Raw genomic sequence first — 27,042 nt, 5'->3', positions numbered from 1 at the left:
TTTCTCATGCTTTTAGGCTGATTACAGGATATAAATAGCAAAGTCATTTGGAATGTAATTAGATCTTCGCCTTCACTTCGGGTTAAGGAGGCTTATTTCTGTTATTCTGATGAACCCTAGAGGAAGGGAGCGAGGTCGCCGGAGGCCTGGCCAAGGGCGGGGTGAGGACCGCGCAGACTCAGCTCCTCGTCTCCGGGAGGAAGTTGCGAGCTCCGGCGTCTATGGTCACCATGGTGACGGGACCGACTTCGGCCCCTCCCACCTGCCCCTCACCCTGCAGGGCGCACCATGGCAACCAGACCTCTGCATTGCGGAAGCTGGTCCGGCTGGTCTCCACAGTCGGGAAACCCGCGGCGGAGGCCGCCCCCATCCCGAGGGACTCGAAAATGTACAGCCAGCGATTTGGCATCATACAGCGGGAGGTTAAGGGCCCCACTCCCAAGGTGGTGATCGTGGTAAGCACGGGATGTGTGTGCGGGACCCTACCGCTTTCTGCATTTCCCTGCACTCCAAGCCCAGCCAAGCCCATCCTGGCCCCAGCCGCGGCTCTCATAAGGGGAGCAGGTGCCTGATGTAGTGGGGGTTGAATTTTGAAAGAAGGAAAGATAGGTCATTCACCTAGCTCCTGTACTCTGTCCCTCAACCCACCCCCTCCCGCCCTCGCACCAGTTATATTTAGATTCTGTATTTGTAGAATCACCACTTGGGATACTGAGAGTTTTCAGTCTCCAAGACACCCAAGGGAGGTCTGTCCCCTTGTGATGTGGCGTGTCTGTCACGGAAAGGGTGCTGGGCTGGGGCAGGACAGGAAATCGGGTCTGGGCTGGTGGTGATTCAGCTGTATGCTCTTGGGCTGGTCCTGCATTCCCTGAGGAAATTGTATAAGAAAGGGGGATTGGGCTGTGAGGGATTGTGAGGGGTTATAGTGCCCTTCCTGTACCAACTCCACTGTAACAGAAGTGTCCCTGCAGGCCTGGAAATAGGACGGTTGGTTGCCTCTAAGGCTCGGGTGGTGGTAGGAGGCTAGGCGAATGTTGTGTGCTGCAGAATTTGATGGGTCTTGCTCAGAACCCCAGACACTTGGTCTATGCACCTGGATTCCTTTGTTCCTACAAACTAGTCTCTACAGGCTAGAAAGCCTTCATGTGTAATTCAGCAATTACAGAGGTATATTCTTGAACCCCTGCTGTGTCCACAGCACTGTGGGAGATACAGGGGTAAATACAATGACCCTAGGAGGTTAATTCTTCATTAAAAGTCTGATCCCTGCCTTCCTCTTGCTTGTTTTCTAATTACAGAAACAATTTGTTCATTCATAAAACCATTAAAGGCTAACACGATAGATAATCATGTGCTATATTATCTGTGATGGTACTTAGTGGAAGAAATATCAGGAATAAAGAAGGATGCAGTTTTACTATGCACCACAGTGCACATAGTGTTTCTCAGTCCACTTATAGACCTGCTCCCTCTTCTCTAGATCCAAGGACTGTAGGTCCTGGGTCTGGAAATCAATAGATTGGAGACTTCTACAGACTGTAAGTTTCAAAGGGATAATTACATATTTCATGAAGGACAGAAACTGATCTATTCTGGGTTCTGTATCCCAACACAGAGATCAGGGGCTGGGCTATTGTTCGTGTGCCATCACTTGTGGTGGGAACCAATAAGGAACAGGAAAAAAAAAAAATATTACCACCAAACCAGAGAAGCAGACCTATTGAATACTTTGAGCTTATAGAAGAATAAAGAGGAAAAGGGAGAAATCAGAGTTGTGCATCTCAGATGTCAGAGTGTGATAAGAAGCGTGGATGTTAGAGATTGCAGAGTTTCGGTGGGGGAAGAATTAAAGCCGCCAGAGATGAGACTTGATGCTAAACAATTCCTCCAGGAGAAAGCCATAAATGATATAACATCTGAAGTAATGGAGAAGTAAAGGAGCAGTTATTTGGTGAGTGCTGCTGAGGGACCCAATTACTTAATTCTGAAAATAGTTTCTTAGGAGCGCATTTATTTTGCTCATTTTGACAGGTGAGAAAACTGAGACTCAGATTAAGTACCTTGTTCAAATTCATAGAGTTATAATGGGTAGAGGCCAGAATCAAATTTAGACTGTAAAACATTGTTTTTTAAGACATATAAACTATAAGCTCTATTGTTAGAAACTGTAATTGAACATGTTACAGTAACAAAAGACTTCAGTGACCTTGGAAACACAAAGTAGTTTTTTTAAATATAATTTATTGTCAAATTGGCTTCGATACAACACCTAGTGCTCATCCCAACAACAAGGTAGTTATTAAACCCTATGTTCTTCTGCCTTTAGCATGGTTTAGAGTTGCAGTGTCCAATATGGTAGCCACTAGCCACAATGGCTTTTAAGCACTTGAAATGTGCCTGCAGTCACATGTTGAAATGACAATATTTTGAATTTATTGGTTAAATAAAATACATTATTAAAATTAACTTCCCGTTTCTTTTTACTTTCTAAAATGAGCTACTAGAAAATGTTGAACTATAGATTTGTTTTACATTATATTTCTGTTAAGCAGTATGGATATTGAGTAATGCTGAGACTGTGCATGGATTGGTATCACCTTGTTAGAGAACTCCAGGTCATATCTTACTCATCCAGACACTGGGCCCTTCCTGACTACCAAGTCCTATACAGGATACCCCAAACCTTGAAAGGTTTCCCGATCCCTGGCTACTGCTAAGGGTGTTTCCCACCACGCTTCACGTCCATTCTCCTTTTCAGTCAACATGTACTTCAGAGCCAGGCTCCTGCTCTGACAACTCAAGATAATTGATTCTTGGTGATTTGGTGCTAGGTTCTCAGCCCATAAATCTACTGGGAGCCTGAGTTCCTGTGTATATCCTGCCCAAGGTGTAGTCTTGACTCTGCTCTACTTTATTATCACTGAATCTGTATTCATAAAGTGTCATATATATTAGAGAACAGTAGTTTGCTAATTAAGTGGCTCTAGGCTGTAAATAGTTCTGATATGGATTAGCTATCTACCATGATGTAACCTCCAACATCATCTGTCTCCAACCCATCTCAGACCTGTCTTATCTTGTTCAACTAAATTTAGGTACCTGTATGTGTACCTTGAGCCCTGAACCTTTTCATCAAGTTATCTGCAAGTGTTGATTTTCTTTTCTCAGGAGACTCCTTTACCAAGACCTAACACCAGTATTCTGGTAATCCCAACAGGGATGTTCTAAGTGTAAATTAGCAAATTGACTTTCTGCCTTATGAGTAAGAATTTTGATACTTGCAAATCAGTATCCCAGAGTCTCACTATTCATCTAAGGTTGACTTGCTAAATATGGCTGAAAGTACAAAGCTCAAGACAGTGGATTTCATGATGGCACCAGGAGGAGCAGAAATTGCATCAAGCCCACCCAGAAAGCTTTCCTTTCTTTCTTCTTTCCTTCACCTTTCACACTGAGAACCAGTGGTGGTAAGGCATTGTGCTCAAAGCTAGGAATATAGAAATGAGGAAGATAGTCCATGTGATTTTATAAAATGTATCAATATGTATTCAAAATGATGTATGTATTTCCAACTCTTTAGTGGAAGTTTGTGTAAAAAGAATATAGAAATTTAAGTTATTCCAAAATGTCAGGAGCACTGCCCTTACATTGGGCACAATAGAAACAAGAATAAAGCTTTGCCATCAGTTTTTTCCCCCTTTTTTCTCTTCTCTTTTCCCCTTCCCTCCTTCCTTACCTTCCTTTCTTCTTAGTGGAGGGTGTTTTATTTATTTATTATTTTTTTTTTTATTGTCACAACTCATTGGAGAGAGTAGCCTCTTCTAGTTGAAAGTATTTTGATGGTAACTATGTTGTCTACCCATGGAAAACAATGCAGGACAGTGGGGGGCAAGATGAAGGTTACGAACTAAAAGATCTCTAATTCTTATTCTATTTAGGTTCACTCTGAGTATTTAAAGACTATTACAGCACTTAATGTTTCTGAGTTTGACTAAATAATCTCTAGAGTCCTGCTCAAAGTTTTAACTTCATAATTCCATGAACTTTTACTCAAACGGCTCTTAAGAAATATTTGAGACTGACTTGATGACATTGTAAGTATAGGCTTCAAAGAATCAAGTTAAACCTTAGGCACTTGAGCTCTTTGTGGTTGTAGCCAGTTGCATTACTTTGATATACCCAATTTTATTTAATATTGGTGGAGATCATGATTAATTGAAAATATGCAATTGATTTTTGATCGATTGTGAGTGATTATTATTTATTTTCAGAGAGCTAAGCCTCCTAAAGTTCAAGGGGCTGAGCAAATTCTGCAAAGAATCCAACGCAGCCATCAGAAACATCATGCTATCTTGGCTTCCATTAAGTCAAAGGAGCGGGATCGCTTGAAAGTTGACTGGGACCAGCACAATGATCACAAATTTGTGGACAGTCTTGTGAAAGCAAGAATCAAGGATGCCATGCAAGGTTTTATCATCAACACTGAAGAAAGACGAAATAAGTAAGGTTCACAAACATGGTGCTTCAGACTATAAAACAATCCCAAAACCTTAACATGAGATTGACCAAAAATCAAGTGAATTTTTAAAGTAAGGATCATGGCTGAGATATTCATATCTCTACCAAATCAATAGCTACTGCTTGTTTGTATTTTCATTTGTGATAACCCACATTTGATAGAAAGCAAAAGAATGTGTTGTTTAATATTGTTACTTTAATTAAAACCTGTTTATATTCTTTTGCTGAAGATGTACATTATGTATCTAATTTGTATGTGATCAAATAAAATAGGGCAAATGTCAGTCTGTTTATTGCGTTAAATGGTGACTAGTATTATTTTATAGAAAACTACAATGATCTTTTCCTTGCAAAATTTATGGCGAAATATGTGCTTTGGGAATCAAATAAATAATCAGTTGGTAAAATGGTCCCTGTGGCATGACAGTTTTAATTTTTTTGTAATTTTCTTTCAGGCTACGTGAACTTTTAGCCTCAGAAGAAAATGGATATTTTACTGAAATGCGGTTGCAAGAAGAAACAATTGAGGAGAAAAAAGATAGAATGAGAGATAAAACCAGATTATTGAAAGAGAAGAAAGAAAAAGAGAGACAGGATTTTGTGACTGAAAAACTAGGCCAGCAATTCAGGTAATGATACAGAAAAACACACACAGAATCTGAAGTTGGTGTATGAAAAACTGATTTAGGAATGCTAATTTATAGCAAAATATGGCCTTAAGATGGTATACACAGTAGTTGTGCCTCTAAGTCTTGGTAATTATACACATCATTGGATAGTGCAGGCACTGAGGGTTTACTGTTGTTTTGTAGTGAGAATGCTTAGGACCTACTGAGTTAGTAAATTATAAGTATTTAATATAGTGTTATTGTCTATAGTCATAATACTGTACATTAGATCTTCAGAACTTATTTATTCATCTTATAACTGGAAGCTTGTGTCCTTTGATCAACATTTCCTCATTTTTCCCACCTCCACTCCCTGGGAACCACCACACCTTTCTACTCTGTATGCATTCAACCATTTTTTTTTTTTTAATTGAGAATACAATATTGCTCTTTCTCTGGCTTAACCCACTGAATAGTGTCATCCAGGTTCATCTATGTTGTCTCAAGTGGTAGGATTTCCTTTTTTATGTTGAATAATATTCCATTTCATATATCTATGTGTATATACATAGATATGTGTGTGTATGTATATCTATATATATGGCATATATGTCACACATTTTATTTATCCATTCACATATCACTAGACACTTAGGATGTTTCCATATCTTGACTATTGTGAATAATGCTGCAATGAACACGAGAGTGCAGATATCGAGATACTGATTTTATTTCCTTTGGATATATGCCCAGAAGTGGGATTGCTGGATCATATGGTAGTTCTATTTTTAGTTTTTTTAGGTTAGGAATCTCTATACTGTTTTTCATAATAGCTGTACAAATTTATATTCCCACCAATACAAAGGTTTCCTTTTCTCTACACCCTTGCCAACATTTGTCATCGCTTGTCTTTTTGATAATAGCTATCCTAACAGGTGTGAGGTGATATCTCATTGTGGTGTTGATTTGCATTTCCCTGGTAATTAGTAATGTCAGGTACCTTTTCATGTACTTCTTGGTCATCATTTGTATGTCTTCTCTGGAAAAATGTCTATTCAGGTTCTTGGCTCATTTTTTAATCGGGTTTTTGGGGGGCTACTGAGCTGTTTGAGTTCCTTATATATTTTTATTTTATTTTCTTTATTTTTTTTTTTAAGGTTATTTATTTTGGGAGACAGAGACTGAGTGCAAGCAGGGAAGGAGCAGAGAGAGAGGGAGAGAGAGAGAATCACAAGCAGGCACCACACTGTCAGTGTGGAGCCTGATGCGGGGCTCTAAATCACTAACTTTGAGATCATGGACCTGAGCCGAAATCAAGAGTAAGATGCTTAACTGACTGAGCCACCCAGGTGCCCCATCCTTATATATTTTGGATATTAATCCTTTAACAGATACATAGTTTGAAAGTATCCCATGATTGCCTTTTCATTTTGTTGGTTGTTTTCTGTGCAGAAGCTTTTTAGTTTAATGTGGTCCCACTTGTTTATTTTTGCTTTTGTTACCATTCCTTTAGGTGTCATATCCAAAAAATCATGCCAAGACCAATGTCAAGGTGATTTTTCCCTATATTTTTGCCTATGTGTTTTACAGTTAACAGATTTATGTTTAAGTCTTTAATCCATTTTGAGTTCATTTTTATGAATGGTATATATAGTAGTCCAATTTTATTCTTTTTCATAAGGATATCCAGTTTTCCCAAGACTATTTATGAAGAGACTATTCAATAGTGTGTAATGCTTCCAGCTTTGTTCTTTTTTATCAATGTTGCTTTGGCTATCTTGATAGCCAATGGCACAGGGACCGTTTATCAAGATTGATTTGCTTCTTTTGTGGTTCCATCTGAAATTTTGGATTATTTTTTCTATTTCTGTGAAAAATTTCATTGGAATTTTGGCGGGGATTGCATTAACTCTGTAGATCACTGCATAGCATGGACGTTTTACCGATATTGATTCTTACAGGACGCCTGGGTGACTCAGTCAGTTGAGCGTCCGACTTCAGCTCTGGTCATGATCTCGCAGTCTGTGAGTTCGAGCCCCGTGTCGGGCTCTGTGCTGACAGCTCAGAGCCTGGAGCCTGCTTCGGATTCTGTGTCTCCCTCTCTCTCTGCCCCTCCCCTGCTCATGCTGTCTCTTTCTGTCGAAACTAAATAAAACATTAAAAAAAAATTTAAAAAAACAATATTGATTCTTACAATCCAAGGACAAATATCTTTCCACCAATTTCTGTCTTCTTTTTTTTTTTTTTTTTTTTATCAATGTCTTACAGTTTTCAGTGTATTAATCTTTAACCTCCTTGGTAAAATATTTTCCTAAATATTGTGTTGTTTTTGATGCTTTTTTCAAGTGGGTTGTTTTCTTAACTTCTCTTTCAGATAGTTCATTTTTAGTGTATAGAAATTGCAACTAATTTCTGTATGTTTTCATATCCTGCAATATTACTGAACTTATTGATTAGTTCTAACAGTTTTTTGGTTGAGTCTTTAGTGTTTTCTATATATAAGATCATGTCATGTGCAGACAGTTTTAGTTCTTTTCCATTTTGGATGCCTTTTATTTATTTTTCTTGCCTAATTGCTCTAGCTAGAACCTCCAGTACTAAGGTGAATAAAAGTGGCAAGAGTAGGCCCCCTTATCTCATTCCTGATTTCAGAGGAAGAGCCTTCAACTTTCTACCATTGAGTATGAAGTGAGCAGGGAGCTTTACATATATGGCCTTTATTGTGGTGAGCTACATTCTTTCTGTACCTAGTTTGTTGAGAGTTTTTATCATGAAAGTATGTTGAATTTTTCAGTTGCTTTTTCTGCAGCTATTGTGATTATCTTATAATTTTTATCCTTCATTTTGTTAATGTGGTGCATCACATTTATTGATTTGTATATATTGAACCATCCTTACATTCTAGGGATAAATCCCACTTGATCATGGTGTATGATCCTTTTTTTTTTTAAAGTTATTTATTTTGAGACAGAGAGAGAGCAAGAGAGAGTGAAGGGGAAGGGGTAGAGAGAGAAGGAGAGACTCCTAAGAAGAGCCTGATGCAGGGCTTAATCCCATGAACCGTGAGGTCACAACCTGAACTGAAATCAAGGGTTGGATGCTTAACCAACTGAGCTACCCAGGTACCCTAGTAGATCCTTTTAATGTGCTTTTAAATTTGGTTTACTAGTATTTTGTTGCGAATTTTTGCATCTATGTTTATCAGGGATATTGGCCTGTAATTTCCTTTTCTTGTAGTGTCCATGTCTGGTTTTGGTGGTAGGGTAATGCTGGTCTCATAGAATACATTTGGAAGTGTTCTCTCTTCTTCAATTTTTTGGAAGCTTTTGAGAAGGATTGGTATTAATTCTTCTTTAAAAGTTTGGTAGAATTCACCAATGAAGCCATCTAGTCCTGAGATTTTATTTACTGGGAGATTTTTGATTAGTGATTCAATCCCCGAGCTCTTATTGATCTTTTCAGATTTTGTATTTCTTCATGATTCAGTCTTTTTTTCTTTTTCTTTTCTTTTCTTTTTTTTTTCACATTTATTTATTTTTGAGAAACAGAGTGAGAGAAGGCATGAGCAGGGGAGGGGCACAGAGAGAAGGAGACACAGAATCCGAAGCAGGCTCCAGGCTCTGAGCATAGCGGTCAGCACAGAGCCTGATGCGGGGCTCGAACCCATGAACTGTGAGATCATGACCTAAGCTGAAGTCGGACGCTCAACCGACTGAGCCACCCAGGCACCCCTTCATGATTCAGTCTTGATAGGTTTATGTGTTTAGGAATTTGTCCATTTTTCCCAGGCTATCTAATTTGTTGGTTTGGAATTGTTCATAGTAGTCTTCCATGATCCTTTGTGTTTTTGTAGGATCAGTTGTAATGTCTCTTCTTTCATTTCTGATTTTACTTATTTGAGTCTTCTCTCTTTTTTTCTTAGTCAAGTTACAGGTTTGTCGATTTTGTTAATTTTTTTAAGAAACCAAATCTTAGTTTGATTGATTTTTTTTCTATCATTTTGCTAGTGTCCATTTTATTTGTTTCTGCTCTAATCTTTGTTATTTCCTTTCTTCTGGTAACTTTGGGAATAGTTTGTTGTTTTTCTAGTTCCTTGAAGTAAAGTTATATTGTTTACTTGAGACTTTTTTCTTACTATAGGTGTTTATTGCTCTAAAATTCCCTCTTTAAACTGCTTTTGCTACATCCTGTAGGTCTGGTATGTTGCATTTCCATTTTCATTTGTTTCAAGATATTTTTTGATTTTCCTTTTTATTTCTTCTTTGACTCATTTGTTGGTTGTTCAGAAGTGTGTTGTTTAGTTTCCACATTATTTGTTAGTTTTCCAACTTTCGTCCTGTTATTAATTTCTAGTTTCATACCATTGTGGTAAGAAATGATGCTTGATAAGATTTCAGTCTTTTTTTTTGTGACCTAGCATATGATATATCCTAGAGAGTATTCCATGTACGCTTGAGAAGAATGTATTCTGCTGCTGTTGGATAGACTGTTCTATATATGTCTATGAGTTCCATTTGATCTAGAGTGTACTTAAGTCCCATGTTTCCTTATTGATTTTCTGTCTGGATGATCTATGCACTGTTGAAAGTGGAGTATTGAAGTCCTTTACTATTGCTACATTGCTACAGTTTCTCCCTTCGAATCTGTTAATATTTGTTTAATATATTTAGGTGTTACCTGTATATATATTTATAATTGTTATGTCCTTTTGATATGTAAGGACCGTCTTTGTCTTTTTTTTTTTTTTTTTACAGCTTTTGAGTTAAAATTTATTTTGTCTAATGGAAGTATAGCCATCTCTTCTCTTTTTGTTTCTGCTTGCATGGAATATCTTTTTCCATTCCTTCACTTTCAGCCTTTATGTGTCCTTAAAGCTGAAGTGAGTGTTTCGCAAGCAGCATATATATGGATCTTGTTTTCTTTCTGTTCAGCCACTCTGGATACTTTCAAATTTCCTGTCTTCGAGTTCTCAGATTTTTTATTCCACTTGATCAAATCTGGTGTTGATGCCCTCTCTTGCATTTTTCATTTCATCCATTGTGTTCTTTAGCTCCAGAATTTCTGTTTGGTTCTTTTTTATGATTTCTGTCTCTGTTGAAACTCTCATTTTGTTCATGTGTTGTTTTCCTGATTTTGTTGAATTGTCTGTGTTGTCTTGTAGCTCACCGAGCTTTAAAACAATTATTTTGAATTTTTTGTCTTTAGGATTGCTTACTGGAAAATTATTGTGTTCCTTTGATGGTGTCATTTTTTCTTGTTTTTTTTTTTTTTTTTTTTTTTTGTGTGTGTGTGTGTGTGTTCCTTGAAGTCTCTTGTGGCTCTTTTCACATCTTGAAAACAGTTACCTCCTCCAGTCTTTACTGGATTGCTTCAGGATAAGTATACCCTCACAGGCTGGCCCAGCTAAGAATTCTGAGGCTTTCTCAGACCTTTTTACAGATGTGCCTACTCCATACTTTTTGTTCTTTCTTTTGGGGAGAGGATTCTCTCAGTCCTGCAATGCTAGGCCGGGTGCTGAGAGACTCCTGTTTGTTTTTCCTAGTATGGCACCCCAAAATGCCTAAATTTGTGCATCTTCTCCCAATCCCACAGAATTGGGCCAGCTTTCTGTACATGCCAGCTAGCCATCTGCAAAGGCCCACACTCAACATCCAGTGGAGCACAAGTAGGAAGCTGGCCATAGGGGGTATGCCATGGAGTATCTGGGGTGTTTGTGGCTCAGCTGGAGGGTCTGCAGGCAAGCTGTCCCCAGTAGTTCATGGGCAGGCTTCCTGATGGAGTCCATGTGGCAGTTAGGAGGCTCTGCATCCCATGATGATTTCCAGACCCTGGTTGCTGTGCTCCTCACCTCTTTCAAGCCCTCAGCTGTGCACCTCAGTATTTGGGGTGAGGCAAGAAAGAAATGGGCCACTTGGGGGAAGTCACATGCTCGCTCGTGTGTTTTCACTTTCCACTCTAAGAGAAATCATGGACTGAGGGGTGTCTGTCTTGGCACTGAGTTCTGCTACCTTGGGGGAGAGGTGACAAGGATAAAATGAAGCTGTTCTTACTCTCTTCAATGTGTCTATTACCAGATTTTTGTCTCTAGTGGTATGCCATAACTTCTCCGCCAGACTCCTGGACTCCCACAAAGGTACTCTCAAACAACCAAAATTGATGGTTTTTAAGGGGATAACAGTAGAAAATTGCTATTCGACCACATTGCTCATGTCCACTCATGCAGGTACTGAGTTGGTGTAAGTACTGTGCTCTAACGTTCTGTTCTTGTCTCCCAATTAGAATGGAAGTACCAAGTGAGATTCTGTTACTGAATTTTAGATATTAATCTCAGACATGCTATTGGCAGAAAGTTCCTGTCCCAGGAAGTCTTTGGTAGAGTTGAGTTTTCCCCTAGTGCTGTAGTCTCTACCTGTGCAGAATGTATGCTTGGTTCCCTGTTCTTTATTGTTTACTTGACTGGCCTCTTGGTCCTTGGAGTCTTAACCTTAACTTTTGATCCACTTCCTGACCCAGACTCACCGTGACTCTCAGTTTTCAGATCTCTGGTCTTCACTATACGCACTCCAATCCTGTGGTTGTCTTCATCAGCCCTTTTTGTTTTGCTTTTTCCCTTTTGGGAATACCCTGAATTTATACTCTCATTTCAGACCAATACTCTAGTTACAGAGGGAAAATTTGAATGGAACTACCTGAGATGATTTATATCATGAAGAGCTTGACGAAGGCTTTTAATTTCACAAAGTGTGAGAGATTCCTTCCTTCTAAAGCAAAGGTATACTAAAAAGCCTCAATGTGTTGTATTCCTTCTTAGATCTACAACTCTTAGAGCAAGAGCACATTTACATATTTATAATTTCATTATATGTGTAATTCCTCAGTTATATTTTCAGTGGCTCTAATAATGCCTTCTAAGAGTGTGCATCAAGAATTACCATTATGTATCTCAGGATGGTGTGTTCATTTTGCCCCCTTTTTTTCATTCATGTCTCTTAATATAGTGATGATCACATGATGTGACCCATGGAATGCCCCCAATTATCCACTTTATCAGTCTCTTAATTTTGGAGTAACTGATTAAGACTTTTATCTTCAGAAGGGATTTTTAAAGTTCAAGTATCACCCGGCAATGCTTAAAACATAGCCATTATCATTTAGTAATTAAATAATTTATTTCTGGGCCCCTACTTTGTGCCAGGTTCTGGGATTGAATAATAGACTGATTGGCTTCACACAAAAACAAATGTCACTTAGGCTATCAGGTCACCAAATGTGAGTGGGGCAGCTTGTGTATCATGTTACTCTGGATTTGGGAACAGAGTAATGTAACAAAGTAACAAAACGAAGTTAATGTAAACCCCGAATTAAAGTCTAGCACAATTCAGAAGGAATGTAAGAGTTCATTTTTCACAGCATGCAGAATTGGAGCCAATGAGAAATCCAAAGGTCAACAGGTGTGAGAAAACAGCAAAACCAGGCATGTAGAGAGATCAAAACATGGTTTCAGAGGCAAGGCTTTTGCCATCTCCTCTCTCTCTGCCATGAAGTTGCTGTTAATCATAGAGACTGCCCTAAATCCTCCTGGTAGAAGCCCAGAGGACAAGTAAGCTAATTCAGTGGGGAGTTCATACAGATCGCAGATACAGCTGTGCCAACAGAGTAAATTAAACTGCTCACACTGGAGGGAATGGCAAGTTCCAGGGCTTAGGGACCTGCTGGAGGAGGGCAGTGAAGAAAACCAGAGTGGTAGTAATGCATATGTCCAGAAGGGACTTGCTGCTTTCCTCATCTAGCATATAGGTGACTTGAGTTCCACAGATATTAATTTTCTTGAGTCTTCAAGCTTGTAGTAACCAAGACAGGATTAGACTTGGATTTTCTAGCCTGTGTAAAGTATAGCCTCACACCTTGTCCTTGATAGGACTTGGACACTCCCTACCGGCTTCTGGAGGGGAAGATGCAGGGAGGGACAAAGGGGACACTAGCAAATGAATTTCAATGGATCATTCATATATTTTCCACTCCTTGGTGAATGCTTCTGAACACAGTAAGGACAATGAGGTTCAAAAGTGGTTTGGGCCATTAAAATACCTATCAATTTGGTAACATCTTACAGATTTCATAGACAAATCTTGTATAACTAAGTATATAGCTTCACAGAGAAGTTGTACAACTTGCTAGTTAGATAAGTTGTTATCTTTTTGAAGAAACAGTTATATCCTACAGCTTTATAATTTATCTGAAAACAAATTGTTTATAGTGCTTTTAACATAATACTGCCAACTCTTTAATACAGAGCATCAAACATAGTTTTCATTCATTATGAGAGTGAAGGGTCAGGGTTAAATTTTGACCAAGGATGCTAAATCAGGCCCCATTATTGAAAATTTAAGTGGAGCTTTAACACATATATGGAGCAAGATGAAATTACTCCCCCTCCTCCACTGCCTTCTCCTCCGCCTCCTTTTTGTATTCCATTGTATGAATATGCCACAACGTATTTGTTCATTTTCCAGACAATGGGCATTTCGGTTATTTCCAGTTTGGGACTCTTAAGAATAAAGCTGCTATGAACATGCTTGTACATGTCTTTGGTGGACATGTGCATTCACAGGGACATGTGACCCATCTGATTGGGTCATTTTTAGTGTTCTTATTCTTCCAAACAGAGACATTATTTTCAGTAATAATTAAATGAATAATAATAAGATAGCCAGTGATTTCTCTCTCTTTTTTTTTAATTTTAAATTTCAAAATAATTATACATTTACAGAGGTGCCATGTACCCTTCTCCCGGTTTCTCCCAGTGATTATATATTACATAACTATAGCCACACTATTAGGGAAATTAACAGTGGTGCAATATGTGTGTACAGTTCTGTCTCCTTTTATCACACGTGTAGGTCCATCTAACTCACCACCACAATCAAGATACAGGTCACACCCACTCCTCTCACCCCCTTCATTCTCGGCCTCGGGCAGCCACTAATCTCTTCTCTTTTTCCTTTCACCATTTCAAGAATGATACATGCATGGAATCACACAGTATTTGTTCTTTTGAGATTGGCTTGTTTTCATTCAACATGGTGCCTTTGTAAGGTCCATCCAAGTTGCTACACATATCAGTGGTTTGTGCTTTGTGTTCCCTTGTATGGATATACTTAGGTTTGTGTAAACCATTCACTACTGAAGGACATTTTGATGGTTTCTACTTTTTAGCTATTATAAATGAATCTAATATGAACATTTGCATACAGATTTTTGTGTGACCATAAATTTTCATTTCTCCTGGATAGTTGTCCTGTGCTATTGCTGGATCTTTATATGTGTGTTTAGTTCTTAAAGAAACTGCCAAAGTGTTTTCCGGTGTGGTTGTACCATCTTATATTTGCACCAGTAATGTATAAAAGACCAAGTTGTTCCATGTTCTTGCCAAGATTTTTATACTGTCACTGTTAGAGGTATGCAGTGATATCTCATCATGGTCTTAATTGGCATTTTCCTAATGACTGGTGATGTTGAACAACTTTTTATGTGCTTATTTGGTATCTGTGTATCCTCTTTGGTAAATGTCTCTTCATGTCTTTGCCCATTTTCTAATTGGATTACCTATTAAGTTTTTAAAGTTTTTTATATATTCTAGATATGAGTCCTTTGCATAGGATATGTGCTTTGGAAATATTTTTCTTCCTAGTCTGTGGTTTGTTTTTTTTTAATCCTCTTAACAGGGTCTTTCACAGAGAGAGAATTTTTAAATTTGATGCAATTCTATTTATCAATATTTCTTTTATGGATCATGCTTTTGATGCATCATGAACTTTGTTTTTAAGTGTCCTATATTTATATACAGTTAGTGACTGGATCCCAGATTAAGGTAGGCATTTTTTGGTTTTGTTTTGTTTTGGAGTGTTTTTATTAAATGAATACCCTAGGATGTATTGTCAGAACACTTGAGGATAGTCTCGCCTCTGTTAATTACTGATAGAGGTGACAGAATGAAGTACCAAAGAATTCAAACTCCAGGGCCAGACTGCTAGGTCTTCAGTCCCAGTTCCACCACATATGAAATGTATGAACTTATCTAAGATGTTTAATTGCTCTGTGCCTCTATTTTATCTGTAAATTGGGGACAATAATAATAATGAAATTGCAATAATGTTCATCGTGACATTGGTTGCTATGAAGATTGCAAGAGTTCATACATGTCGAGGGCTTAGAACAGTGCCTGGCAAATAATACCCACTCCGTAACTGTTGCTAATATTACAACTATTGGCTATGTGGCTTGGGAAGACCATAAGGTTTCCTGAGTTTCAATTGCTTTAACTCTAAAATGGGGATATTACTTGCTGCTCTAAGTTATAAGACACTTGTGAGGAGAAAATAAGACTTTTTTCTTAATTTTATTTTTTTTAATTTACATCCAAATTAGTTAGCATATAGTGCAACAATGATTTCAGGAGTAGATTCCTTAATGCCCCTTACCCATTTAGCCCATCCCCCCTCCCACAACCCCTCCAGTAACCCTCTGTTTGTTCTCCATATTTAAGAGTCTCTTATGTTTTGTTCCCCTCCCTGTTTTTATATTATTTTTGTTTCTCTTCCCTTATGTTCATCTGTTTTGTCTCTTAAAGTCCTCATATGAGTGAAGGCATATGATATTTGTCTTTCTCTGACTAATTTCGCTTAGCATAATACCCTCCAGTTCCATCCACATAGTTGCAAATGGCAAGATTTCATTCTTTTTGATTGCCGAGTAATACTCCTTTGCATATATCTACCACATCTTATCCATTCATCCATCGATGGACATTTGGGCTCTTTCCATACTTTGGCTATTGTTGATAGTGCTGCTATAAACATTGGGGTGCATATGTCCCTTCGAAACAGCACACCTGTATCCCTTGGATAAATGCCTAGTAGTGCAATTGCTGGGTCGCAGGGTAGTTCTGTTTTTAATTTTTTGAGGAACCTCCATATTGTTTTCCAGAGTGGCTGCACCAGCTTGCATCCCCACCAACAATGCCAAAGAGATCCTCTTTTTCCGCATCCTCACCAACATCTGTCGTTGCCTGAGTTGTTCATGTTAGCCATTCTGACAGGTGTAAGGTGGTATCTCATTGTGGTTTTGATTTGTATTTCCCTGATGATGAGTGATGTTGAGCATTTATTCATGTACCGGTTGGCCATCTGGATGTCTTCTTTGGAGAAGTGTCTATTCATGTCTTTTGCCCATTTCTTCACTGGATTATTTGGTTTTTAGGTGTTGAGTTTGATAAGTTATTTATAGATGTTGGATACTAACCCTTTATCTGATATGTCATTTGCAAATATCTTCTTCCATTCTGTCGATTGCCTTTTAGTTTTGCTGATTGTTTCCTTCACTGTGCAGAAGCTGTTTATTTTGATGAGGTCCCAGTAGTTCATTTTTGCTTTTGTTTCCCTTGCCTCCGGAGACGTGTTGAGTAAGAAGTTGCTGCTAAAATAAGACTTTACTGTGAGAGTTGCCTGGGTGGCTCAGTCAGTTAAGTGTCCTACTTCTGCTGAGGTCGTGATCTCATGGTTCATGGGTTTGAGCCCCACGTTGGGCTCTGTGCTGAGAGCTTAGAGCCTGGATCCTGCTTCAGATTCTGTGTCTCCCTCTCTCTCTGCCCCTCCCCTGATTACTCTCTGTCTCTGTATCTCTCTCAAAAATAAGTAAAATTTTAAAAATTTGTTTCAATCTGGCTTTCTGTATTTAAAAAAATAAGATTTTACTGTGAAAGTACTATGTAAAGCACTGGCAAACAAAAGGTTTTTCTCTTATCAATGATTATTATCATTAATATAGATATACTGTCTGTAGATAAAAGTGACCATCCCTGAATCAAGTGTTCTCAAGGTTAAGAGAATAGGTGAATCATTAGGATGTAGGGAGGAAATATTTGATGTTTTTTTTTTTTTAATCTCATCTGTCCTTGGTTTTTTACTTTTGCATATATTTAATAATTTATGTGATATAGTGACATAGTAATAATTGCATATGACTTATAAGTAATAATCCTACCTGTTTGTAGGTACATAGAATTTTTTTACTGAAAGGGATACATAATCAAAAAAGTTTGAAGACATATTGATCTAAAGAAATACTTGATATGGGCATCTTCATACAGTGTTAATTTATGATTTCTTGACAGCATACATCCTCAAATGACTTACAATGTTTTTGTACTCTGATTTTATATTAAGGGAGGGAATTACCTTAAGGAAATGATCAGAGATAAGCAGAAAGAGCTACATTTAAGAATATTCATTATAGGGGCACCTGAGTGGCTCAGTAGGTTGAGCATCTGACTCTTGATTTCTGCTCAGGTTATTTTCTCACAGTTCATGAGATTGAACCCTGTGTTGGGATTTGTACTGACAGTGAGGGACCTGCTTGGGATTCTCTCTCACTGTGTCTCTCCCCACCTCCCCAGCTTGAGTGCTCTCTCTCTCTCTCTCTCTCTCTCTGTCTTCCAAAATAAATAAATAAACCTAAAAAAAAGAACATTCATTGCAACATTATAGTAAAAGTCAGAAGTAACCAATATGTTCATCAAATAAGGCAATTTTTAAATAAACTGATATATTATAGGCTCCAGCCTCTATTCCACAGCTTAATAAATTATAGTAAAGTTTTGAGGTTAGGAATTACTTTTAAGAAGACTTCATGAAGAAACATTCCCAATATAGTGTTAGGTGAGAAAATTAAGATATAAGGAGATACGAATATATGTATGTAGATATGCAGAATGACCCCAATTGTAGTAAAAATGCACATACAGAAGACTGGAAAGAAATATGCTAACATGCTAAAAGCAGTTGTGTTTGAGTAGTGGGATTAAGCATATTGTTAGTGTCTTTACACTTTTCTGTATTTTCCAGTTTTTCTGCATGTGTTAGTTGTGTAATTAGAAAGAGGTTTTCTTTTTAAGAAAAAAAATATCATAAGTCATACTTGTTATTCTTAGGCTTCAGATTTTCATTAATTGAATAACTTTCCTGGAGTATAAGTCATAAGATTTGGAAGGACTTTAGTTAGTTGTCATGGCCAATTCTGATAGAATTTCACGGATGAATCCCAGACAGATGAGTTCATTTTTCAATGTTAAAATGTTTTGGTTTTTTTGATAATGTAACAATTTCAGCTTCTGGAATCTCTTTGAGCTTTTCATAGAATGTAGGTAACTGCTAGTTGTCACTATTTTGCTAATAAGTGTGACTGTATATATAATCAATTTAACCAAGAATTATTTATTGGACATTGGGTAGGTAGTATGGGGCATATATTCCTGAAATGTATTCCTGAGTCCCAGCCCTCACAGAGATTCCCCTTTAGTTAGGGAAATGGGTCTAGTCTTTATCAAATGTTGAATGATACTCTACTCTACAGGGTCAATTTCTGTGGTATTGACCACTCTTGTAATTTTAGATATCATTCTTTCTTTCAGCCTTAGCAACTAAAATTCTTCAAAGTTCTTTACTGAGCCCATTCTCAAATTTTAGCTTCTTGATGTTGAATTTGATGAAATCAGGAAGACTTGATGTTTATAAACATTGCCTTGAATCAGAGGTTCTCAAACTTGGTTGTATGCCAGAAGTTCCTGAGGAGCTCTGAAAAAATATAGATGCCTGGGTGCTACCCCCAGATATTCTGATTTAACTAATCTTTGAGTATCAGGGGGAAGAAGTGGAGAGTAGAACTTTAAAGATACCTCTATGTAATTCTAAAGTGTAGGCAGTATTGAGTATCGCAGCCCTTAAATTAAAAATGGGCTCAATGAAGAACTTTTGAAGAAGTTTGAATTACCAAGAGTGAAAGAAAGGATGAGGTCTAAACACTTACTGAAAGAGCATTTCTTCTGGAATGGTGACAGAAGCCTGGGTATGAAAAGGCAGCATTTGGGCTATTTTCCCAGCTCTGGCAGAACCCCCTTCAGTGACATGTATCCTGCCAGGAAGCCAGGGGCATTGGGTCGACTTCACCATGACATGCTGACCCTTAGCTCTTTCTATGGCATGCAGGGTCTCTTCCTACCAAAGCCTTAATCTATTTGTAATAGTGCAGGGATCCTTGCCTCTTCTGTTTCCTCTACAGTAGTAATAATAGTTACCATTTATTTAGCTTCTATTATTTACCAGATATTTTCATCCATTTTCTCTGATCCTTAACAGAACCTTGAAAAAGAGTTGTTTTACAGATAAAGAAACAGGCTCAGAGAGGTCTAGTTTTTGATCCAAGGTCACACAGAAATGTCAGCTCTCGGATTCAAAGCCTGCTCAGCCTGACTCCAATGCCTGTGTTTTGTCTATGACATCATGGTGCCTACGTCCCTGCCGCCCCTCACATGTCTCCTCGGCTCTAGGTCTTTCATTTTTCTTTCTCCAGTGTCTGTGCAGATGTGTAACTAAATAGAGCCGTGTCTCATGGAAGGCTAACTTTTGCCTTTTTAAAATTCTCCTTTCAGGGAATGCTGCGAGGAACTCCGTGTTCACTTGTTTTGTGTCCATCAGAAGAAGGTGTGCGAGGAGCGGAAAGCACAGATAGCTTTTAATGAGGAACTGAAAAGACAGAAACTGGTGGAAGAGCAAATGTTCTCAAAGCTCTGGGAGGAAGACCGATTAGCCAAGGAAAAGCGAGAAGCCCAAGAGGCAAGGAGGCAGAAAGAGCTGGTGGAGAACACACGCCTGGGGCTGAATGCCCAGATCACCAGCATCAAGGCCCAAAGGCGGGCCGCGCAGCAGCTGAAGGAAGAGGAGGCGCGCTTTGTGGTGGGCCTTTTACAGTGCTTGTCACAAGATGATCTGCTCAGCGGGTGTAGGACATGGTTACATGCGGTTTGCCCAATGGCCTGGCTGCTTCACAGGGGCAGCAGACCATGGTTAGAGTCTGGGATTCCAAGGCCCAGTTAACAGTGCTGTTCCATTGCATTGGGCAAGTGACTTCACTACTGTGACTTGGGTTCTTTATCTAAAAAATGAGTCAGGAACACGTGGGTGGCTCAGTTGGTTAAGTGTCCAACTTCAGCTCAGATCATGATCTCATGGTTCATGAGTTCAAGCCCTGCATGGGGCTTGCTGCTGTCAGTGTAGAGCCCGCTTCTGATCCTCTGTCCTTTTCTCTCTGCCCCTTCCCTGCTAGTATACACATCTCTCTCAAATATAAACATTAAAAAATTAAAAATTAAAAAATTAAAAATGAGGCAAAAGACACTTGTCTTTGTTGTGAGGGTGAAATGTGAGAATCATGGGCAGTACCGTAGAGGGTAAGTGGCAGTTTGGCAACATTCCCCCATTCTTTGATATGGATAACTCCATAGGACTTCCATGACCTATGTAAAGCATTATATAACAGCTATAGAGGCTCCCTTCACCCCAGTCACCAAAATCAATAATTTCAGGTCACTGCCCCTACTATATAGAAACTAGAGGGGCGCCTGGGTGGCTCAATCAGTTGAGTGTCATACTTCGGCTCAGGTCATGATCTCATGGTCCATGAGTTTAGGCCCTGCGTGGGGCTCTGTGCTGACATCTCAGAGCCTGGAGCCTGCTTCGGATTCTGTATCTCCCTCTCTCTCTGCCCCTTCCTTGCTCATGTTCTGTCTCTCTCTCTCTCTCTCTCAAAAAGAAAAAAAAAAAAGAGAAAGGTGTCACTGGAAATGTATGAAAGCATTAAAAAAAGTAGCAATTTTATACGTATATAGAGCTTCTAGCAACTGATACTTTAATACCACCAAATTTAGGAAGAAGGTATATTTTCCTGGGAAATCTCAAGTTCTGAGATTTGGAACCATAATAAATGTTAAAGGTAAGCTTTTTCAGAGCCCCTGAAAACCTTCCCTGGGTTTGAAACTGTTTTCTCTTAGAGAGTTTAGTGGAAGATGCCTAAATATTTTAGCTTCTCTAAGAAAATTGAAACTGCTTCTGTTCTGAGATATCAACACATTAGGTATAGAAGGAGGTGTCTCAACATAATGACAATATATGACAAGCCCATAGCTAACATCATACTCAATGGTAAAAGGGTTTAAGCTTTTTCTATAAAATCAGAAAAAAAAACAAGGGTACCCATTGTCACCACTCCTGTGCAACATAGTACTGGAAGTCCTTAACAGAGCACTTAGGTAAGAAAGAGAATAAAAGTCATCAGAATTGGAAAGGAAGAAGTAAAATGGTCTCTATTGCAGATGATAAGATTTTACATCCAGAAAATTCTAAAGATTGTACCCCAAAACCGTTAGATCTAATCAACAAATTCAGTAAAATTGCAGGATAAAAAATAAACATGCACAAAAAGTGCATTTGAAAGAACAAAACGGGAAATTAATATCGGTATAATACCTTCAATTAAAGTTATTCTTTATTTAAATATAGTAAAACCTTTGTATTTGACCAGTTTCTACATGCACTCTTGGGGGGAAGGGATATGGTTCTAGAAATTTTATCACATGTATAGATTTTGTAAGTACTACCAAAATCAAGATACAGAACTGTTCCACCATTCAAAGAAACTCTTTTATTTTTTTGTAAGTTTTATTCATTTATTTTGAGAGAGAGTGTGTACAGGTCAGGGGAAGAGCAGAGAGAGAGGGAAAGAGTGGGGGAGGGGGAGAGAGAGAGGGAGAGAATCCCAAGAAGGTTCCTGGCTGTCAGCACAGAGCCCAATGCAGGGTTCAAACTCACAAACCTCAAGATCATGACCTGAGCAAAAATCAAGAGTTGGATACTTAACCAACTGAGCCACCCAGGTCCCCCTCAAAGAAACTCCTTTAAAGTTACTCCTGTATAGTCGTAACCTCCCTCAATCCTAACTCCTGGCAGCCACTGATATGTTCTTTATCATTATCATTTTGTAATTTTGAGAATGTTATATAAATTTCACCCCTTTTAATGTTTTATTGTGAACATTTTCAAATGCACAGAAGAGTACAATGAATCCCTCCTCTACCCATCTCCCTGTTTTAGCAGCTGTGTAATTTTGCCACACTGGTTTCTTCTACCTGCCCCCAACCCCACTCCATTTTTACGTTTTAAAACATAAATACCAGGAGGGTCATTTCCCCCTTAAATACATGTCAAGTGTGCATCTCAACAAAGGACATTTCCTGACATGTGCCAATATCAGACCTAAAAAAGTTAACTGTGACTCCTTTTTATCATCTAAAATCAGCATCTAATTTCCATCACAGCCTAAATTATTTGATATTTAGAGAATCCAAACATGGGTCTTATAGTCTCTTTAGAGGGAATGACTGTTTCTTATTCAAGCCAGGGTGCATTTGAGATGGAAAGGATGCAATAAATTCATTACATCAGCACAATAGGTGTGTCATCAGAACCACCCCAGGGAAACCAAGACGTGGCCAACTGCTTTCAGATCTCTTAGTCTTGAACAGGTCTCTGCTGTCCCATCCCATCTCCCCCATGTCTCAGAGTCTGGGTTTGGTTGATTGCTTCCTCCCGGTGTAGTCAGACTTACTGTTAAAAAAAAAGTGTGTCCGGCTATTGCATTGGCTTTCATGTTTGATAGCCATTACTTTTCCTTAGGTGCTGCAGCTCGGTTTCACATTTTTGTTTGAACCTCACAATTCATTATTTACTGTTCATGGCATTACTGGGAAAGTCTAGCCTATAACTCTCTCCCTCACAAACCGGGGATCATGGTGATCATGGCTGTTGTGAGTCTCGGTTAAATCACATTGGGAATTGTACACCATCCTCACTGTTGCCACATCGTCTCTTGTCCCAGCTGGGCAAGTACTTATCTATCCCTCTAGGACGGCTCAGCTGCCTCTGGCAGGAGGGCTAATGCTTCAGTTTTTACCACGTCCAGGCATTTTACCAAACCCACAAAGCCCAACAGCATTGGTGCCCCAGTTGAAACTGCTTGATTGGCCAGGCAATTAAGCCCAGAGGGTTAGAAAGAGAAGAAAATAAGAGGAATGGGGGAATACTTTTAAAGGAGTATTTGTTATTGGTAATTTTGCATGTTTAATTTTGTATATGCAGCTGATGTGCACATTTCCATTTTTGAGCTCCTATTGCTGCATAATAATAGATCCATATCCAGAAGTTGCAGGTGTATATAGAAAAGTCTGGAAAGCCAATGCACTGAAATGTTGAGTGTGGTAGTGTGGGAGGGATACAAGGTTAAAAGTGATTTCTCTTTATATTTTTCTGCATTTTAAACTGTAAAACCATTTATTATTTTATAATCACAGCACAAAGCCTTCTTGCTGACTCAGCAATGAAAAGGCAAGTTTTCTATCCTACAGTCCCTCTAAATTCCAAGAAATCCTTGATTTTCATCTTTTAAGTGAAATGCTTGGACTTATTTGTTTTGTCCAACTGTATTGATACATTGTCTTCATTATTGTTTTACCTTAGGAAAAGGCAAGTTTTCTATCCTACAGTCCCTCTAAATTCCAAGAAATCCTTGATTTTCATCTTTTAAGTGAAATGCTTGGACTTATTTGTTTTGTCCAACTGTATTGATACATTGTCTTCATTATTGTTTTACCTTAGGAAAATGACAAAGCACAGGTGAAACTTGAGAATGAACAGGATAAGCTAAAGAAACGAAAGACAAAACAGGAACTTAGGGCTGCTTTGCAAAAAGCGCTCCTAGAAAAGACAGAGCATACTCAGCAGGAATACAGAGAAGAGCAGGACTTGAACATGAAACTCGTGCAAAGGGCCCTTCAAAACTTACAGGAAGAGGCTGATAAAAAGAAGCAAAAAAAGGTAAGATATTTATTCAGTGCCTACTATGTGCTAGATGAGATTCCTTGCTGAGCTTTTAGTCTTACAGGAACCAGCCACATGTAGAATGAACCATACCCATGCTACTCTTTTTTTTTTTTTTTTTTTTTATGTTATTTTTTAGAGATAGATAGCGCACACGTGTTGGGAGGGGCAGAGAGACAGGGAGACACAGAATCTGAAGCAGGCTCCGGGCTCAGCTGTCAGCACAGAGCCCGACGTTGGGCTCAAATTCACGAGCCGTGAGATCATGGCCTGAGCTGAAGTCAGATGCTCAACCAACTGAGCCACCCATGCACCACCCATGTTACTTTTGAGTGTGGTTCACAAACCAACAGCATCAGTATCATCTGAGAAGATGTTAGAAAGAGAAATTCATAGGCTCCAGAATTAGAATCTCCGAATTGAAATCTTGGCAGGAGCAAGAAATCCGTTTTAACAAGCTCTGCCAGGGGATTCTGATGCTCACTGAATTTAGAGAACTCCTATAACGTGGTGTTGGGACTGTCACAGCAGGATGGGAGTGAAGGAAATGAGTGACTAAGTATGCTGGGAAGCTAGGGAGGACATCAAAGAGAAAGTGGTATTCAAGGGACCTCAAAAGATAGGTAAAGTTTTGTCAAGCAGAGGGCAAGAGAAAAGCATTCCAGTATTCAGTATTCAGCTGTTTCTTTAAAACTTGTATTGAACTCTTGAGGGTGTTGTGCTTTTCCCATAAGTACTATTTTTTGTTCCTTTTTAAAAATTTTATATTTCAGAGTGGTTTTAGATTCAGAGCAAAATTGAGCAGAAGATACAGAAATTTCCCACGTACTCCCTCCTCCCACACATGTACAGTCTCTCCCATATCAATATCCCGCAACCAGAGTAGTACATTTGTTATCATCGATGAACCTATATCGACACGTCATTGTCCCCCAAAGCCCAGAGTTTACGTTAAGGTTTACTCTTGGTGTTGTACATTCTGTGGGTGTGAACAAATATAAAATGTCATGTATCTACCACGAAAGTATCACACAGAGTAATTTCACCAGCGTTAAAATCCTCTGTGCTCCCCTGTTCATTCCTCTCCCGACTCCAAACCCTTGGAAACCACTGATCTTTTTACTGTCTCCACAGTTTTGCCTTTTCCAGAATGTCATAAAGTTGGAATCATATAGTACGTTGCCTTTTTAGATTTGTTTATTTCACCAAGTAATAGGCATTTAAGTTTCCCCTATATCTTTTCATGGCTCAATAGCTCATGTCCTTTTAACTCTGAATAACATAACATTGTGTGGTTGTACCAGTTTATCCATCTACGTACTGAAGTATATCCTTGGTTGCTTCCGAGTTTTACTGATTGTGACTAAAGCTGCTGTACATGCTTGTGTGCAGGTTTTTGTATGGCTGTAAGTTTTCAACTCATTTGGGTAAATACCAAGGAGCGTGGTTGCTGGGTCATATGGTAGGAGTATGTTTAGTTTTGTAAGAAACTGCCAAATTGTCTTCCAAAGTGGCTGTGCCATTTTGCATGCCCACGTTGTTCAGGGTCAACTATACACACTAGAGGCCTGGCTCAGAGCGGAACTGCAAGTATGGGCTCTACTGCTAGTTGAGGCAGATCTCAGTGAGCTCCACTGGGTCAGTAGGGGTGCACCTTGCAAAGGAATGTGGGGTGTCCTCCACTGAGCTTAGAGTCACTGTAACTTGGGCTTGGGCTTCTGTGTCTAATAGAGCCAGGAGTGTCTGGTTATTGCATTTGTCCCAGTGGACCACCAGAGTTGTAAATGGGCGATTGTGCAGGCAGCAGTCGCTGCCAAGTCCCTAGCGTAATTCTCTGGGAAACTGCCAAGCCTGCAGGTCAGGGGAGTTGTTTGGGAAAGAGAGAGCCTTGGGACTCTCTGAAGGCCTTTGAGCCATTAGGATTGGGCTCTGTAGTGAGATAGTCACTTGTTTTAAAGACAGGAGCTTGGGGCGCCTGGGTGGTGCAGTCGGTTAAGCGTCCGACTTCAGCCAGGTCACGATCTCGCGCTCCGTGAGTTCGAGCCCCGCGTCGGGCTCTGGGCTGATGGCTCAGAGCCTGGAGCCTGTTTCCGATTCTGTGTCTCCCTCTCTCTCTGCCCCTCCCCCGTTCATGCTCTGTCTCTCTCTGTCCCAAAAAATAAATAAACGTTGAAAAAAAAAATACAGGAGCTTACTTCATGGTTGTCCCAATATAAGATCATTGGGCACCCCCAATTGGGGGAGCTGCCAGTAGAAGGCCTCCTGCTATTTGAAATGTCCCAGACATTGTTTCCTGACAGCTTTGGCATGGGAGCTCCAGGCCCAGGAGGTGTGACGTGGGTTGCAGAGCCTGGCACCTGAAGGCTGGCTTGGGGGCTGTGGGCTGCCTTGGTACTGTAAAATCTGGTAGTCTGGGTAAGTGTCTCTTTCACAGTGTGGCTATCAAGTCTACTCCTTCCAGTGACTCCTAAATAGTATGGGAGGTCCCTACAAAGTGGAGGAACATGGCCTTGTAATTTTGGAGGAGGGTTCCCTATAAAAAGAATTCTCTGGATTTGGGGAGAATTGGGACCTCTTCAAGATTGGAGATGAAATCTGGGTCATCTGGTTGCTATATTCAGAGAAGTGATAGACCCATTGGACCATACCAGTCTTACCAAGGAGTCAGGCCCCATCTAGTGTGTTCCGCTGGCTTTGAGCCTTTGTGGTAATAAGTATAATAGAAGGGTGAGGTCAGCTCCACACCATAAAAATCCAAGCAAGCAATGGAAGGGATTCTCCCTCCATCTTTAGAGCTGGTGCCTTAGGGTTTGGACTGCCTCGCCATTGGAATTCTTGATTATGGTGTTTCCCTTTCCCAGGTGGAAGGCTAGAGGGGCCCTGCATTTGGGTATTTCCCTTCTCCCAGGTCGGTTAACTGGGATAAAACCCCAGCAGTTTAGGCTCTGGTTAAATAGTTTCTCCTGAGAACAACCTGAGAATAGAATGCTCTGGTGTATTTCAAAATGATTCCTTTTCTCCTCCCTCTGCGAGAAACATGAGAGGATTTTTCTGTGATTTTCACTATGAGAACCTGGTAGAGCTTCAGGAGGTAAAACTCAAGAAAGTGTGGTCTCCCACACTCCTCAATGACTGGGCCCCCTTAGAGTTTT

At 39.4% G+C, this 27,042-nt stretch overlaps 1 protein-coding gene across 2 annotated transcripts in view; it reads left to right on the top strand.

Annotated features, from left to right (window-relative positions):
* Nucleotides 1-27,042, top strand: part of CFAP53 (cilia and flagella associated protein 53) — a 42,264-nt gene that overhangs the window by 5,703 nt on the left and 9,519 nt on the right. For both annotated transcript variants that reach the window (XM_045042280.1, XM_045042279.1), the window contains exons 2-6: nucleotides 121-455; nucleotides 4,272-4,501; nucleotides 4,974-5,147; nucleotides 19,612-19,915; nucleotides 23,669-23,887. In XM_045042280.1, coding sequence (XP_044898215.1) covers nucleotides 222-455; nucleotides 4,272-4,501; nucleotides 4,974-5,147; nucleotides 19,612-19,915; nucleotides 23,669-23,887 — 1,161 coding nt within the window. In that variant the 5' untranslated portion in view covers nucleotides 121-221. The remainder of the gene's footprint in view (nucleotides 1-120; nucleotides 456-4,271; nucleotides 4,502-4,973; nucleotides 5,148-19,611; nucleotides 19,916-23,668; nucleotides 23,888-27,042) is intronic.

This window comes from Felis catus, chromosome D3 (assembly GCF_018350175.1).
Source record: "Felis catus isolate Fca126 chromosome D3, F.catus_Fca126_mat1.0, whole genome shotgun sequence".
Lineage (NCBI taxonomy): Eukaryota > Metazoa > Chordata > Mammalia > Carnivora > Felidae > Felis > Felis catus.
Note: the sequence above shows the minus strand (reverse complement) of the source record. Positions and strands in the feature narration are given on the sequence as shown.